Here is an 18,189-nt window from a genome sequence, read left to right on the forward strand (position 1 = left end):
ATTTGTGCTCTTTTAAGATTATTTTATTTTATTTGCTTTTTGAAAAACACATGCATGCATATTAATTTTAGATGCAGAATCGTAAGTGTTTTTCCTGTATGTTTGATAGAGGAAGAAAAAATGCACAGAAAAACAGAGTATTTTTTAGTTGCATCTTGCTTTGTGGGGCCTTGGCCTAAGGCCTGGTTCACATCTGGGTTCAGTATTCCGTTCAGGGAGTCCGCACGGGGACCCCCCAAAACAGAATACCGAACACATTAGAAAGCGGTGAGCTTATGAAAGCACATGGACCCCATAGATTAAAATGGGGTCCCTGTGTTTTCCGCGCAGTGTCCACATGTTCCATGCAGACAGAAAAGTGAATTACTTTCCTGTCCGCACGACTCGTGTGGACTTCGCACGGAAAACACACGGACCTCATTATAGTCTATAGGGTCTGTGTACTTTCACTGCTCACCGCTTGTCAATGAGTTCGGTACTCCGTTCGGGGGGTCTTCACGCGGACTGTCCGAATGGAATACTGTGAACCAGACCTTACACTGGTATCCTGCTATGAGTTTTTAAAAAGTGCTAAATTTGCAATTTTATACCTTTATATACACTAACATTTAAAAAAAACCATGTCAAATGGTTCCATAAAATGTTAAATAATACTTCTCTCAAATTAGATTTACTTAAGACACGTAAACATACCGCCAGTATATACCAATCTATTTTAGAAACGTCCCATAACTTTGCTGTGAAGTTTGGTAGCCGCAGCTACAGCCTGCATGTCTGAACTTCTCATAGAAGAAAATGTGAGCTTTTAATTTATTATTTATACAAAACGGATAATAATGCCGCCCTCTACAGAACTATGTAAAACAGCAATATTCTTGATTTACCGGCCACTAAACATGATCTGTGTCTGGACTTTTGTTGCAGGTCAATACATTTATCTGAGGCATCAAATGACCTGTTAGTCTGCTAAAAAAGGTCACGGGCTTTGATATCTCAGGAGGCATTTCAAAGTCATCCAATTGCTTGTCTCTTGCACTAGCATGACAAATGCACAGATCGGGTAGAAGTCAATGGCTTTATGAGACCAAACGGGAAAATAGCTATTTAACAAGATTTAACGGCTGTATTTAAAAGGCATCAAACTACAGTATGTAGTCCGGAAATGGCAAGATGAAAATGAACAAATTTCTCTAGATGATTTTAGTGATTTTCCCACTGCACCAATCTGATCTAAAATAAGGCACACAGTTTAGGTCCATATTAACGGTTCTGTGTCATGGAACTAATGCTTCAAGGAGAATCTAGCTCTGTAATATTGCATATAGTATGTGATAAAAGGAAATATACAGATTGCCATGAATACTGGATAATACAGTAGATAAAATATATAAAGAAATAGTCGTCAATGTCCTTTCCTCATTTCACTTATGTAGAGGCAAAAAACAGTATTAAAGCTCAGCTCAATAAAATACAGTAATAGTCCATAGATTCATGCAAAAGATCACAATAAATCTTAATAAAAGTGTCACTCACGGTCATTGAAAATCCAAACTTCTTTATTTTGCGCTGCTTTGCAGGCTGCCAGCTGTTGCCTGGATTGGGTATTGCTTGTTTGGCCTGCAAAGGAGCGCACAATAAAGAAGTTTGGATTTGGCTTAGAATCCACAAGACTACTAAACAGACCACAAATAATCCAGCTTGTAGTAGCTTTGACTTCTTACCAACTGGATAACAATAGTAACAACAGTAGCAAGCGTTGCTCAGGGCACACACCATACAACCATACAAACAATGCAACTCAATTGTTCAGCATAAAAAGTGTGTGTGACTCCAATAGGACACCATGAATGGATCATTCTAGACAGAAAAAGATGAGTGCTAATTCCTTCAGGATGATGTTGATGGTACAGTCACCCATCTTTCTTTGGTGTCAATGAGCCAAACTGATACACAAGTTTCCTGGATCTCAATTTTTTAACACCAGTTTGGAAACTACTAATAAAAATACAGGTTTATCTTGATTACAATAACTCTCCATTTATACTGCTATCCTTAAAGGGGTATTCTCATGTACATAATCATATCTATATTTGTAGATAATTAAAAGTTAAACATTTTTGCAAATATAAGTAATTAAAAATTCTGCAAAGTTTTAAAGATTTTCTCTAACTTTCTTAGTGGTGACATCTGTTATCTTGATCGGCTGCCAATGGTTACGACCACTAATGCAGAAACTTTCTGCGGTCTGGGACTTGTCAGGAACCCAGCCATGATTTTCTTATTGTAGCCGGGTTATCAGACAGGGACACTACATGTATGAGAAGATATCCCGGCCACAATAAAGAAATCATGGCTGATTTTCTGACCTTAGAAAGTTCCTGCATTCATGGTCGTAAACACTGGCAACCGATCAAGACCACAGACTGTGACCACAAGATATTTAGAGAAAATCTTTAAAATTCTGCAAAATGTTTAATTACTTATATGTGCAAAAATGTTTAACTTTTAATTATCTACAAATTTAAAAATAATTATCTACATGGGAATACCCCTTTAAGCCTCTTGTTGTAGTCTGAAGGTAGTCACACCACACGTTAGATAACTGTTGGCAGAATGCTAAGGGTCCATTCACACGGAGGAAAATGGTGAGGAATTTCAGCACTGAAAAAAGCCTCCCATTGACTTCAATTGGTTCCTTTTTCTAGCAGAAAAAGGAACCCATTGAAGTCAATGGGAGAAATTTTTTCAGCGCTGAAATTCCACACCAAATTCCTCACCATTTTCCTCTGTGTGAATGAACCCTAATTCGGCCAATAAGGTACCTGTGCACATTTGCATCAAATATCTGTTTTCTCAATAGGGAGAAAGGAGTCAACTTACTATATCTCCTGTGAGAATGAAAGGTTTGGATAGGTTGAAATTTAACATGCCTAACCTGCCTTTTCCCTGACATCTACACTCAGGAAGAGGTGGGACAACCATTAGATGGTCAGCAGGTCCCTTCAGAATCAGTGGGCTTGTATCACAGTCACTTTGAAGTAGATAGTCCTAGATATTGATTATACAGTTGGTATATAAGTTCAGTCCCATTCTCTAGATTGGGAAGAAGCTGTAAATGGCCATGCACATAACAGTGTTTCATTTTGCAAACACAGCTCATGTGAGGGCCATATTTCCTGGATTGAAAGTGACTGTGTGCATAGTATTCAGTGTATCATAGTCAGTTATACAGATTTCTGTCCGTGTAGTAAAGTAGTGATCGCTATTGTATTAGATTGGCCGTGGTCAGTCTGGGCCACACATGGAATAAATGGACCAAGGTCATGTGTATGGCCTCTAATATCAGACACAGCCACTACTTTAAGCACAAATCACATACTACTTGATGCAATGGAGGGGCCCCTTAAGCAAGTATATCATTAGGGTGGGGAAGAAGCAGACCACCACCAATATAAAATGTAATGCTTATCTTAAGGATAAACAATTAATTATGAAGAATCATAACACCCCTTTAATGTCAGAAAATCTTTAATACTAATAAAACCCACAATCAGCTACGTCAGCTATAATCTGTCTTCTGAGATGTTTGCATATATATGCGTTTAAAATTAATGTCTAAGGAGAAAATGGAAATTCCTTGTGAACACAACAAAGCATCTGTGTGCTTAAATACAGTGATATTATCAATTTCCTTCCAAAGAAACACATGCAGGGAGAAGCATTATGATAAGTCTCCATGTGACGTCTTTCATGCCTTGCGCAACCCTATATTATCTAACACATCTGTAAATAAATGTATTCCAAATGATTTGCAGATTTTTATCGCTAACAACATGTGAAATCAATTCTCCATATTTAGCATTGCTGCTGGGAATAGCAGAGGTTTAATATTTCCTACATGGGCTGTAAAATGTATGCTGTAATTTATAGGGCTATTTAGGAGTGCAAACCTCTAGCTGCAATATTTGGGCACTAGACGCACTTTAGTGTAGAAAATGATCTGCAGATAAGAGGTCTATTACAATTAAGGGAAGCTTTATCCAGATCACGTGTCATAATACTTCACATAGTTGCTGTTGATACCAATTGCACAGGTTAGGAGCGAGTTCACACCAGCGCCTGATCTCCGTTTTCAGGTTGTCTTCTGCTGGCAGAAGATGGAAACCTGTCAGACCATGTCCGGCCGTGAGCGCCTGTGAGCATTTTGTGCTCTCCGCGGCGAAACCATTTTTCTTCTAACCGGACACAAAGTCCTGCATATCCGACTTTGTCTGGTTAAAAAAAAAAAAAATGGTTTTGCCACGGAGAGCACAAAACGCTTACCAGCGATCAAGGCCAGACACTTTAAAATGGGTTTGAAAAATGACTTCAAGTTTCCGTCTCCTGTCCAGTTTTTCAAGCAGAAAATGGAAACCTGTAAAACGGAGATTGGGCGCTGCTGTGAACCCGCCCTTACACAGTTGGTTGAGACATTACTGAATTAAAGGGGTTATAGGATTTACAGCAAATTCCCAAACTGCAGGAAAGTTGATAAAATTACAACCTCCCACCAAAAAAAACCTTTATTGACCTGTTCAATGCCCTGACACTCAGGTTGTATCACTGCAGTGCTCATGTTGGCCACAGTCATGTTCAGCATAGCATGTCAGGCAGGAAAGAACATTCTGGTGAGGAACCCAGAGAGGTGACAATTATAGAATCCTTGTTATAACCCGCTGAACAATGTGACATGTCGGATACATATGAATATGTGGATATACTGTAGGTAAGTGTCATACTTTAAGGTAAATTATATCCTGATTCCTATTTTTTTCTAATTCGAGAATACACTTGCTTGCCTTGTAATGCAGATCTACGGTATATAGTTTCCATGTATGCAAAAGCCAACACCTAAGAAAAACCTGACTTGTGTGAATTGATTTTGTTGCTTATTACAGCCTCACTCTTTGCCCAGGAAGAACAATGGAAAGCCCTAGCTTCCTGCGAGATCAGGACTGCTTGAGTTAGGTCAGAGGAGGAAGCATTGCCCACTGTACTCTGTGGGATTAATTTCTACTTAGGAGTTTTACCTCTGACCTGCAATGAGTACACTGTCAGAACCCATTAATAGTGAAGCCATCTGAAAAATGACAAGCCTGGCCTTTCATTTAAGTTGACAAGCTGGTGAACCTGCTTGTTTTAGCAGAAGTACACAGCATTTGTGATATTACACGCCGTGCTTTCCACCCCCCCAAGACACCACGTCTAAGGCCAGATACAATATATTCAGCCATTCATACAAACATAATAGCAACGGACAAACTGGTAAAGTGGTAATAAATTACAAGGAATAAAATGCGGCGCCCCCTCCCCTCACTTCTAATAATATATTTTTGCAAAACCTTTACCTTGGCAGCTCAATATAAGCAACGTTAGACTCAGCAAAGTAGATTTTGCTTCCTCACATGCATCACATTGAAGTCTTTAAGCTTTATTGTATCAGAAATGTCACCCGGCTATCTTTAGAAGACTTGCCTGCTTTAAACTACAAACATTTGTGATGTTTAACACAGGAAGTGAAGCAACACAGATTGGTGCTTTTAGGAAGCGTAGCTTCAGAGCCATTATTGATTTGTAATGCAATATGCTGGGTTCATCTTTCCTTTCCACCATCAAAGGCTGTTTAACCAATCACATTATTGCTAAACAATTAGGATAATAGGACAGTGATGGCTCCTATAATTTTTCCTGGCCAAGAAATTGCAAGCTTGACAATATTTCTCTTAATCCTAGATTAACTAAACAATCGGAGAATTAGAGCATTGTGTGATGAATGGAAACATTAGATTTAATCATACAATAATTCATTATGGAGTAATGGGGAGCTGCAATGGTCCCTATAACACTGGAAAACACGCCGTGGATATCTTAAATGTCATTAAGTGTTTCTTAAGCAGTTTTTTATGCTGATTTCAAATCTGAAAACCGTTTTGCTCTATCAGTTCAAATTGTTAAGATATTGTCGAATAAATGTTTTTATATTGCTTAAATAGGACTACAAGCTTCTGACTGTATACAAAATTATATTATATTATATATTTAAATTTAATATATTTAATAAAAAAAAAAAACATTTGAAAACTCTGACATGAAGTAGGGCAAAAATTGGCCATATAAGATTATCAAATGGCCAACGAGTCTGGGGTGAGGAAATAAAATATTATGATAAAGCCCAACATCGGCACTAATCTAAATAACAAATATATCAGTCATCTTTTGGTATATGATATTATATGATAACTATCAATATTAGTATCCACAAGGACAGCTGCAACATGAGGGAATTCAAAAAACACTCCAAAAAGAAAACCAGAACCAGGAACACATTGCCACTGGACTCACGGAAGTATTAATACAGTGGTTATCGTCGGCTCATAGAGGCTACCTCCAGGGTAAAGGAACTAACACTAGTGCCACATATATACACACACAAATCATGGACTAGATGATGCACAGACGTGTGCTCATGTCACACTGATTCTTCTGCGGACATTCAGAAGTAAATACAAGATTTTATCCATATTAGCCGCACTATGCATACATCAAGGGAGCCTGAATGTGCATGCATAAAAGAGAAACTTATATACCAAATCGAACGCAATTGTGCATACGTGAAAGGATGTATGGCATCCAAATCACCTATGCAGATACTTCTCCATAGATATATAGAAGTATAAATACATGCGCCCACATCAAAGATATGACCCTAACATTGTGTACAATAAAAGCAAAACTCCAAAATATCAACTACACTCTTTTAATGCATGGGCAAATGCAAGTACATATCCAGATTAATATGCAACATTCACCCAGAGTAAAAAAAAAAAAAAAAAAATCAAAAATGCATATTAATATGTAAACCTACTATAACACCACCAGCAACAAATAATAACAATGCCCTATAGATAGTCAAATAGTATTTTACAAACATAATATTGAATACAATGAACGCATGTGCAAATATTTCTCCTGGGAACCCTACTTTGCATGATTCAAGTTTATGGCCTTCTATTTCCATATTTCATATTTCCCATAATATGGGATGGGAATTTTGTGACCAATTATCCATTACAAACAAGAGGTTAATAAACCCTGAATGTGTTATTATGGGTTTCAGACAAAGCCAGGTGTCAAATTTGAGGCGGCCATACTATGTACTGAACAGGATCCACGTTCCCATCAGATGTATGACCCTTATAGGATGTGGCTTTAGGCCAGACGTCCGCCGGGGCAGGCCTACAACAAATAGCAATTTAAAAGTTGGGACTATAGTGCAGTTTGCAATAAAAAAGACAATACTGCTCTATTTATTTAGCACCTCTGCTTGTTCACTTTGTAGTGTTCTCTTCTTCTCTCCCCGCTATCACTCATAACCTATAGTTCATCTCTGAATTACAAGGGAAATTGACCAGCTTTTGATATATCTAGCTTCCATTCAGAGCCATAAATAATACAGTATAAATTGAAAGAAGGAAAGCTTTTAAAACTATTCTATTGCAGAAATATTTCTCCTCTAGGGCAAGTATTCAAGCATGACCACCGCAAGGAGTGAAAATCCATACTTCTCCTACCTTGTTTAGTGCGCTGCATAGTAGGACAATGTACACTGGCTGAACAGACACACATTGTAAAGACATTCTGAAAGGACGACATGAAATTCGCTGCAGGAAAGAATAATACATTCTAACAAAGCAACACTCTCTGATCTCCTCAGGATAAGATTAGATTCTCTTCACAGCTTTGGAGGTCAGAAGTGTGTCCTGTTATGAGGTCTTAAATAGGTGCGTGCTTCTATATAAATGAGGGGGCCCTTATGCAGAATGCACGTATATCATTTACAGATCATAGCAAGTCGCCTTCTAACAGGCGAGCGTCACGGTGCACATGTAGGACTACGAGGGTGCGTACTGCGCAGTCTGACTCCCCACTTCTTTATAGGAAACCCCGCATGGAGGAGTAAGAACGAAATGGGATTTTAATATGATCACATGCTTCCACAATATGTTGTAATAGCCTATAAATATAATTAACACTCATGACATAATGGATGGTAATTGTTTTAGAGAGCTGGATTTTCCAGGGTACGTCTGATATGTAGCAGTCGTCTCATCGCAGGAAGACTGAATGTAATGACTATTTGCTGAGGTAATCCTTCTCTTACACATGCAAATGTCTGTGTTAATGTGTCAGAAGGGTTGGTGTGGCAAGTAATGAAAACTGATGGAAATAATACTGCAATAATACAAACATATAATATCTCAATTTGTATTGAGTTCTCTGTATCACAAAATACAGTAGAACTTCTCCAGAAGACCACAGATATGAGAAGACCACTGCCTTATCTGGACCAGATCTTTTTAGTTCCACCTTATAATATATATATATATATATATATATATATATATATATATATATATATATAATACCGGCCATCATGACACTATCAAAAGAAACCTAACATGTACACGGTGCGCCAGTATATCTGGTGCCAAAGGACAGGTCCCGCATGTCTGCATTGCTATGTCTAGAGAGGGTAGGCCATAGACTACTTTGTGCTTAAAGTCATTGTGTAGTTTCCACAGATACAATCCTGCTCAGATAATGAATACAAGTATGGGCCACACTTTTTTTTTTAGCATGTACGAAGCCTTCCTTCACAAATAACTAAAATAGCTGAGGAAGAAGTAAGTGACGGAGACAGATGTTCCTATTAACATCAATTGGAAACCTGCACAACCTGGTGCATGGAAGGAGCCGCCTATTCACATCTCGGCCTTGTCTCATCACAATGGGAATATCTCTTTAACCAGGGAAGAGAACAATGGCAGGTGATTGAGGGGGTGCAAACTGTCCTAAACCAGCACTGCAAAGTGTAGTACAATAAGGGATATTTACTGTACTCCAGTTTGGACCTCCTCTTTTTTTCCTCCTTCTGCTGTATCTATCAGAAAACACTTATTCTGCACCTTTTATTTAAGGCCCGTTTCACATCTGCTTTCGGTAAGCCATTTGGGGAGTCCGTATGGGGACCCCCCCGAACGGAATACTGAACGCATTGACAAGTGGTGAGCAATGAAAGCACACGGACCCCATAGACTATAATGGGGTCCTTGTGTTTTCTGCGAGGTGTTCGCACGAATCATGTGGAGAGGAAAGTAGTTCATGAAGTTCTTTTCTATCCGCATGTTCCATGTGGACACTGTGTGAAAAACACACGGACCTCATTATGGTCTATGGGGTCCGTGTGCTTTCATTGCTCACCGCTTGTCAATGCATTCGGTATTCCGTTCAAGGGGTCCCCATGTGGACTCCTCAAATGGAATACTGAACGCAGATAGGTAGGTAGGGTAATGCCCAAAAAAGAGACAACCACTATTTACTTTGCTATTCTAAACCTTTATCTCTGTTTTCCATCATGTTACATATCATGGGACTTAAAGAGGACCTTTCATGATTTGGGCATAGGCAGTTCTATATACTGCTGGAAAGCTGACAGTGTGCTGAATTCAGCGCACTGTCGGCTTTCCCGATCTGTGCCCCGGGTAAAGAGCTTTCGGTCCCATTACCGTAGCTCTTTACAGTCAGAAGGGCATTCCTGACAGTCAGTCAGGTATGTCCTTCTCCAAAGCAGCGCCTATCGCGCTGTACAGTGTGAGCGGGGAGGAACGCCCCCTCCCCTCCTGATAATACTCGTCTATGGACGAGCACTGTGAGCAGAGGGAGGGGGCGTTCCTCCCCGCTCTCACAGTACACTGCTATATGCGCTGCTTTGAAGAAGGACGTACCTGACAGACTGTCAGGAACTCCCTTCTGACTGTAAAGAGCTACAGTAACGGGACCGAAAGCTCTTTACCCAGGGCACAGATCGGGAAAGCCGACAGTGCGCTGAATTCAGCGCACTGTCGGCTTTCCAGCAGTATATAGAACTGCCTGTGCCCCAAACCATGAAAGGTCCTCTTTAAGAAAAAAAAAATAATATTAACACTACCCTAATATTTCCTTATATATAAATAAAATAAAGTTATAACGTACGTAGGACAGAATAAGTCAGTGTGCCTTTAATGCTGCAATACTGCCAGTCAGCTAGTAAAATGTAACACACACTATTATTAGAAATTCTTGGTCTGGCGGTTGTTTTCTGGGTACGGGTTTCTGTCCATGGGAATCCAAATTATTGGAATGAGACAACTGCAGGAAATAATTCAATGTAATAGCTTTGGAAACATTATGCACTTTAGTAGGCAGCACCGTGAACCAGGAACTAAGTTTATCAAACAGCAGGATGGCTTTGCCCAGGGGCAAACACTTTTCAATCTATACAACTCTCCACAGAGCAAAAGGGGCCCATTTTACTCATCACTATCATTCTCATTAAGAGAACATTGTGGATCCCCTGCCATGTTAATAACAGCAGCACACTCTTGATGGTGTTAAGTGGTATAAACTACCTGTTCAATGAACCTTGTCATCTACCCACCTTACATTAAAAACCACCTGCTGGTAATGTGGTTTGCATGGCTAATAAATGTGCACCGCTGCTTGGGTCCTTTTTGATAAAAATCATTCATTTCAGCCACTGAATATGTGAGTGTAAATTGTGATTAGGCTAATATGCTTTATGCGCTGGAGGAAGCGGTCTGATAACTGAGCATGATAGACACGCATGCTCCTCCAAAAACTAGAGATAAAACAAAAGAGAATGCCTCGGAAATTCAGTGTAGTTTGCTTTCTGCAAATATAACAAAAACTACATACTAGAAGCTGCCAGAGTATCATTCACAAGGATAAATATAAAGTAAAACATACGCTACATTATATATATATATATATATATATATATATATATATATATATATATATATATATTTGTTTAATTCTTCAGGAGGATATTTTGATATAATAATAATCCAAACTTGCTAAATCCAGCAGACAACTGGGGGGGTTATAGAAACATAATTTATCCACTTTTTACAACCACTGTTTATTAGCCAATGCATCAGATAACGTAGATAAGCAACATTTCCGATTTCTTTATGTATACAGTTCTTATTCAGATGGAGCAAAGTTCAACCAATACTAATTAACTGTCTTAAAGAGTTTTTTGGGCAAAAAGGGTCAGTTGATGCTATTAATAGGTTAGTAAGTGCAACCAAATATCTTTAGCTGTGTTTTTCGTGATTTCTGGCTTTCTCTGGGAGCTCCTGGCATCTTCTGCATTTGTTTACATGTATAGCTTCCTGTTCTGTTTTCTTACAAATACCAAGATGCCTTGCGCTTCACTCAGAGCTGACTTGCTCCCTCTCTCACCCCTCCAAGTTTCCCTAGCTAGCCTGCATACTACTAGCCCTTCCTAACTAACTCACCCCCTCCTCCAATCCCCAATCTTCCTGTCTGTTTTTCTGGGCATGGGTCTTCACTTGTTCTTGACTTATGTTGGCTGTCTGCGTAATAGAGGTGGAGTACCAGCATGTGCAGGACAGCATGCACTCCAATGATATTGCTCCGGCATAGGTGCAGAAGAAGTGATGTTCCATGCCCAGAAGATTTGAACAGGAAGACAGCTAAGTATGATGCGGTGAAGGGGTAAGGATAGTACTGGTGGCATTTCATTTCCGGAAATGTGGAAACGGAATATCACTGGAAAATTAAAAAAAATGTGCCTGGGGCGCTCAACCCCTTTAATGCAGAGCAAGAAAAACCCATTGAAAGAGTTAAGGTTCTGTGCCTCATTGTTCTTAAGCTTTGCTTTATCTGTAGATCTCCATGGTTACAGACTGCAAACTCCTTGTAGTCATTCTACTACCTGTAGTAACAAATGAAATTAAACATCACAGTAGGTTGTGACTACAGTATGGATGTATAGATCTTTAACTTGAATTTCACAATACGTTCCAGTGTGATATCACACAACAAAAGACAAAGGTTAGTGTGCTGCAACGGTTTATTTCACTTGTTCACTGTAATGCTATACAGTATGTATTGTATATAGGACTTTGCTGTGCTGTTTCCATGTGTTTCAATTACAACGGCCTCTGGCTACAATTTTTGCATCATACATTGGTCTGTTCTGGGCCATTGCAACTTGAAACCACATTGAACATAAAAAGCCACGGTGTCTGGATCTTGGACAGGTGCAATTCACGAAAACGTCCAACAAATAAGCATAAGCATTGACTGGTAAAACATCTGTATTTCTATCTGCATGCACTGACTGGCTTCCTAACAATACAGTATGGCTCCACTTGTCCTTACCTAAACCAGGATGAACTGCTACTTTGAACACCAGGCAAGGGTTTCTCCATTTTATTTTTCTGGTACCCTGTGTGTATTGTACACGACTAGAAAGAAGATCCCGTCTCCAACACAGAAAGTAATTTAGTGTTCCCAGCAGCTATTGTATTTCTGACTTCTATATGAAAGGACTTACTTTATGTGTGTTTGTTTTTTAATTCATTTTTTCATATTCTGGGTAAATGTTTTGAGGTTTTAGACCCAATTATTGGTTTTCCATGTTACAATTTTTTTAACTTACAATGATCATCCCAGAATAAATAAATACTATAACTTCAGGGGCCACTGTATATACATCCCAATACTTAAATACTGTATCTATAATATAGCTTTATGTACAGAACTTTGAAAGGGTGATCTGAGTAAGAAGGCGGTAAATCTATTTATGCATAAATGAAATTACTTACAGTATGTCTAGTAGTATTAGATCAGTATTAATTCAGGCCAGTTCTGCATATATTCACGTATAGTATGTTATATATATAACATACTAAAAGACTGTGAGCCTAGGATTGTGGATAAAAAAAAACAAAACGTATTCATGCACCACATTTTCCTATAGCGTAGTACGAGGACTGAACTGACACAAAGTTAAAGGGAACCTGTCACCATGAAAATTCTGTATAATCTGCCAGCATCGTGAGCTGGAGGAGCTGAGCACATGATATATAGTTTTGTGGGAAAAAATTCAGTATAACTTGTTATTTATTTCTCTATTCTTTCTATGCTTAGAAGGAGTAATGGAGCCTAGTGGGCGGTTCTAACAATGTATGCACAGTTGTAGAGAAGAGGCTGTCAATCACTGAGAGGATTATTATTAGACTGAATTACTACTATGCATAGAAAGGACAGATACATTTCATTCATACCAATGCCTAATTCTACACCTATTCCTTCAGTATACAAGGAAAAGTGACTAGGGAGAGAATAGGCATAATGAAATGAAATTCTTTACTGCTGTCAACAGCTTACTAGCAGTGACAACGTGACCTGCTATGACAGCCTTCGACATGTCATGGTGGGTAAAGTAGCCGGTGACACAGAGTTGTAGTTGCAACCCCATTCTCTTGCATCAACAAAGGTGTGGCATACCAGCCTAAAGTGCATGTAAGTGAATGGCATTCCTTAATGTATACTGTAAGAATATTATGTAAAACCTCCAAGATTAACATTGGTGATTTTACAACAGTTTGCACAAGACTGTCGTCATATACCCATTGGTCCACCTACAATGAGCATAACCTTAAACTGAATTTCCAGATGTGGTCTAGCAAATCTTAGTTCCAGATGTCCAGGCTTTTCAATGTCTATTGCTGTCTTATGAAGATTATAACTGGGGGATATACCCTCAGGTTGAAAGACCTACTCCGTGCTCTCTATGGTGAAATGAAGAATTGTCTTTGGTATTATTATACAGTAATTTATTAAAGATGATTTTCTGTTGAAATCTTTATCTCCTATATTGCTGTCTTATGTGAAGTTAAATTATGCTATAGTTGTAAGTCTTTTTCCCATGGTTGAAACTACTTTAGGTTGAGGCCCCATGTTGCGGAAACGCAGCTTTTTTTGTTGCAGATTTTGTTTCAGTTTTTTTGAGCAAAAGCCAAGAATGGCTACATAAGGAATGGGATATATATAGGAAGCTCTTATAGTTCTCCCTTCTGCTGAATCCACTCCGGGCTTTGGCTCAAAAAAGCACAACAAAATCTGCAACAACAAAAAAAGCCGCGTTTCTGCAATGTAGCGCCCTAGTCTTAGGGTAAGGTCCCATGCTGCGGAAATGCAGCAATTTTCTTGCTGCAGAAATGTAGAATAAGAAGATGCTGCATTTTACAGTACCAGCAAACTAAATGAGATTCTGGCTAATCCTATCCACACATTGCGGAAAAGCTGAAAACACAGAATGTCAATACATGCATTTTCCCTTATAGATTTAATAAAATCCAGAGAAAAAAAACAGCAAAAACGTGATGAAACATGCTGCAGAAAAAAAACTTGTGTTTCCACGACATTTTTTCCCCTTGCTGCTAAACTAAGACACAGCCATGATGAGAAAATGCAGTAAAGGTATAAGAAAAAGTTGTAAAGGAGGCCTCAGTGTGAAACATACCTACCATCTAATCTTTTTCTCCCCCATACTTTACACTGCAGCAGTACACCCACAATGTCAGCTGTGTATAACCACACAGAAGATGGTGTATGTTGAAGTGATTTTCTTACAGACCAGAAAGAAAATTACTATAAAGTTCAAGCAAATAAGCCATCAGCCCAAGAACAATATCTGGTATATACCACATACTGTATATATTAAGTCAAACCAGCCTCAGTAAGGGAGAAGTCTGGATTTTTTATTTCATATGGCAGTAACAGATAGAAAAGTATGTTTTACATTGCACCAAGCACGCTGGCTGCCCTCTGTTCAGAGGCAATCCTGCCTTGGATTAAAGTAAACTGAGACTGATTGGTTCCTAGGGGCATGCAGTCTGACAATCCTATTGAAAAAACTTTGGTTGTTTGCCAACGTAGCCCTAGCCTCTAGATCCTCAGATATGACTTAGTTGTACTGCTAAAAACTGAATAGGCATTGTGCACTAAGCAGCAGTCACGTACTAGCCACCGCCATATCAGACTGCAATATTAATCAGGCTGAGAAATATTTGCAGACGAAGACCATGAATTACACTAAATGTTAACGCCTTATGCACATGGCAAAGCTGAAAAGTTGGGGGGCTTAGAGGGAAGGGGGCCCAGCATATTTACTTATGGGCTATACCGGAAAAGGGCATAAATGATGTCTCTAATGTAGGCTAGGTCCTAGTTAGTTGTGGCACATGGAGGGTAGAGAGGAACAGATTCTTTATCTTAATACATTAGGTTTATATCACTCCAGTACATACTAGACTGGTACAGACACCAGTTTTGATAAATTTCCAAAGTACTACTACTTCTTTTTTGCCGTAAAACATATTATTGAATCTGAAAACCTACCTACAGTTGCTGTATACGAAGTCACTCTAGTGCTGGAGAAAAAAGATAAATGCTCATGTCTCTGGGATGTATTACTGTATGTACGAGACATAAAGATAATACAATTGTAGCAATTATACTGTAATTGCATTCTCAGAATAAGATGTGTGCACTATTCAGTACTAAAGTAATGTAAGACAATTGCTTTGTTATATATAAAGACAAAATTATGATGTGCCATGTGAAAACATGACACCTGCAAAGAGCTATATAGAAGACAACAATCTAAGTGTAACTCTTATGCAAGAGTTCATCCAAAGCAGGTCCTGTTTGTTTTCTTTTTACGAAGACTAGAATCACCGCACACTATCAGGAATCTATTACCAGAAGCCAGAATATCAGCCTTGCAGATAGGTTATAGTCACCTGAATTAAGCAGTCTTGTGAATTGGGGCATCCATTGCCAAGGTATCGTTATTGTTGTCAATATGCAATTAAGCTGTTCCGAGCAACACTGGTATTGCCGTTACATCAAAGAGGTAAGAGACAACATTGTCATTGCTCCAAACAGGCAGTAATTCACAAAATGAAAACACCCTTTGATTCAGGTACCCTATCTACCTGTGGGCTGGGTTCACATGCTTGGTCCTGGTCACAGACTCACTTTAATACTAGCATTTCCTATGTCAGTCTTAACCCATTTCCAAGATGTAAGGACCAAACTGGAATATCCCTCCCAGGACGGATCATCTAGTTGGGAAAGGGAACTGCGCTCACTTCCGTTTCACTGTCCTGGGAAGGATATTCCAATTTGGTCCTTACATCTTTGATGTACATGTCCTCCCCTGTGGGGAAGCGGAGGTACGTGCAGCTCTACTATACTCCACTATACATCAACTCAACACTTAGTATACCATAAGCTCAGGTATTCTTGTGCCTTTTACCCATTTCCAGACTGGCAATAGAAGTGTAAGTTTAAGAAGCTCCAGTCTTTTCCTAATTCTGGCATATCTCAGGAGACCCGGTACACCTTAGCTGAATACTACACCAACCGGGGAGTTTTCTGGAATAATTTGCGGTATAGTGACAGGCTGTCGGCCTGCCTTGCTCTGCCCATTGACTTGGAAAGTAGCAAGCAGGGAACTAAACACAACGTGGCACATCTTTGGTGCATCTATACGTTTTGTGTCATTCGGAACCAAGTGGTACTCTTTGGGTGTTTTACTGTATTAAATTGCTGCAAAATTGATAAGAAAATGCTGTAAGATGATGTAACATTATTTAAGTCATTCCAATATACAATATAGCGTGATGCCCACTGTTTGGCCCCTGAACACCCCCATATTTAAACTACTGTAAAGGCAACATTGAGCACTCCTGATGTCCACCAATTCTCTATAGACAGATGCATGCCCTAACTTGATGCCACTGATATATTAGATAATAAGATACATTGAATTGCTGAATAATACGGAGTCATCTGATCAGGACTGCTTTTTATCTTCCTGATAAATGGGATCACGGTTCCCAGTCATCGCTGCTTCTCACTGCCCATAAAGACAGCAGCTGTCAATTTGCTACAGTCAAAATACTGCATGTGAGACATCTGATGTTCTAGAGGACACATTCTCTCTGCAAGGTCTCTACAGCATTTTATGGAGCCTCTTTCACAGATCCTGACTGAAGCAATAATACCAGCATATAGTACGCTATTAATGAGCCCTCGCTGGCTACAGATGTGAATCCGGTAGGATTTTTCCTTGCAATTTTTATTTTTTTTTAACATATTTTATAACCAACACATTGCATTATGGTAAAACTCATAAAATGAATGTACTGTCAAAATAAGTATTGCACTGAGAATACTTAACCCATTAAAGTCACGAAGGAGATGTATATTGAAATATATAAAATACTAGAATGCTGCGTTCTACCGCTACATTCTCTTACGTAAATCAGGCTTCTTTATTCCCAGGCCTCTGCCGTTCATCATTTTTTTTCCCCTGTAAACTGCTATAACTTCACTTTGCGCTGTACATTCTCATAATGTAAATGGAGGAGAAATTAGTGTTGTTCAGTAATTTATATAACCCAGAAAAAAAAATGTCTTCTGTGTTGTTGCTAACACAACTACTGTAGGCGTATGCTAGTGTAAGAAGACTACATCTTTGTGTCGGGGGAGATAAGAGATGTGACACAGATTAAAACAAATTGTTGATCCATACCAAGGAGAAGCTAGGCAAACAATAGAAGTGAAAGCATAAATGTCAATTTGGGATGATAAAGGATACAATCTAAATGTAATATGAGAGGCCCCCAGACAAAAGCAAGAAATAGCAATTGCACATTATAGAGGAATCAAAGAATGATATATCCGCCGACGTACAACGCAAATACTTGCCTTAATGTGTTGTAAAGTCTAAAGTAACATCGTAAAATGATAGTAATTACATTATTCAGCGATTATTTGTAAACAGTGAACGTTGCGATCCCTCCTCCCCCTTCATTTGTTTATGAGCCGTTCGGAGAATCTTGATTACAGAGCGTTATCGACGCCAATGTCATAATTGCTTCTAATTCTACCTCGGTTGTCTTTTGTTATATTATCTCCACCGTGTTCAAACCCTGAGGATATCTACATTTTCTCTACGGCTCAGGAACATTGACAAATGCTGACTATTTATCCAGGTAAAAGAAGCAAGGTCATTTCTACAAGGTCATTTAATTTCATCCTCTAGAATTCTTTTGTCCCTGGTGGACCTTCACATCATGGCTCTTTGTCTGATGAGTTAAGAGCTGGAATCTCGCCTTAAATCAATTTTGGACTTGTCACATGGTGTCAAGCTGGTTGCTGCGGAGGAATCTTCGGTATTATCTTTGCCATTTAGAAGGC

General features: G+C 39.0%; 1 protein-coding gene across 6 annotated transcripts in view; it reads right to left on the reverse strand.

Moving 5' to 3' along the window:
* Positions 1–18,189, reverse strand: part of TENM2 (teneurin transmembrane protein 2) — a 1,311,127-nt gene that overhangs the window by 429,619 nt on the left and 863,319 nt on the right. Inside the window, exon 5 of one of the 6 annotated variants that reach the window (XM_075274729.1) lies at positions 1,534–1,617. The exons of the other annotated variants lie outside the window; for them this stretch is intronic. Within the exon in view, the coding sequence (XP_075130830.1) occupies positions 1,534–1,617 (84 nt within the window). The remainder of the gene's footprint in view (positions 1–1,533; positions 1,618–18,189) is intronic. 6 annotated transcript variants of the gene reach the window in all.

This window comes from Leptodactylus fuscus, chromosome 5, assembly GCF_031893055.1.
Source record: "Leptodactylus fuscus isolate aLepFus1 chromosome 5, aLepFus1.hap2, whole genome shotgun sequence".
NCBI classification, from domain to species: domain Eukaryota; kingdom Metazoa; phylum Chordata; class Amphibia; order Anura; family Leptodactylidae; genus Leptodactylus; species Leptodactylus fuscus.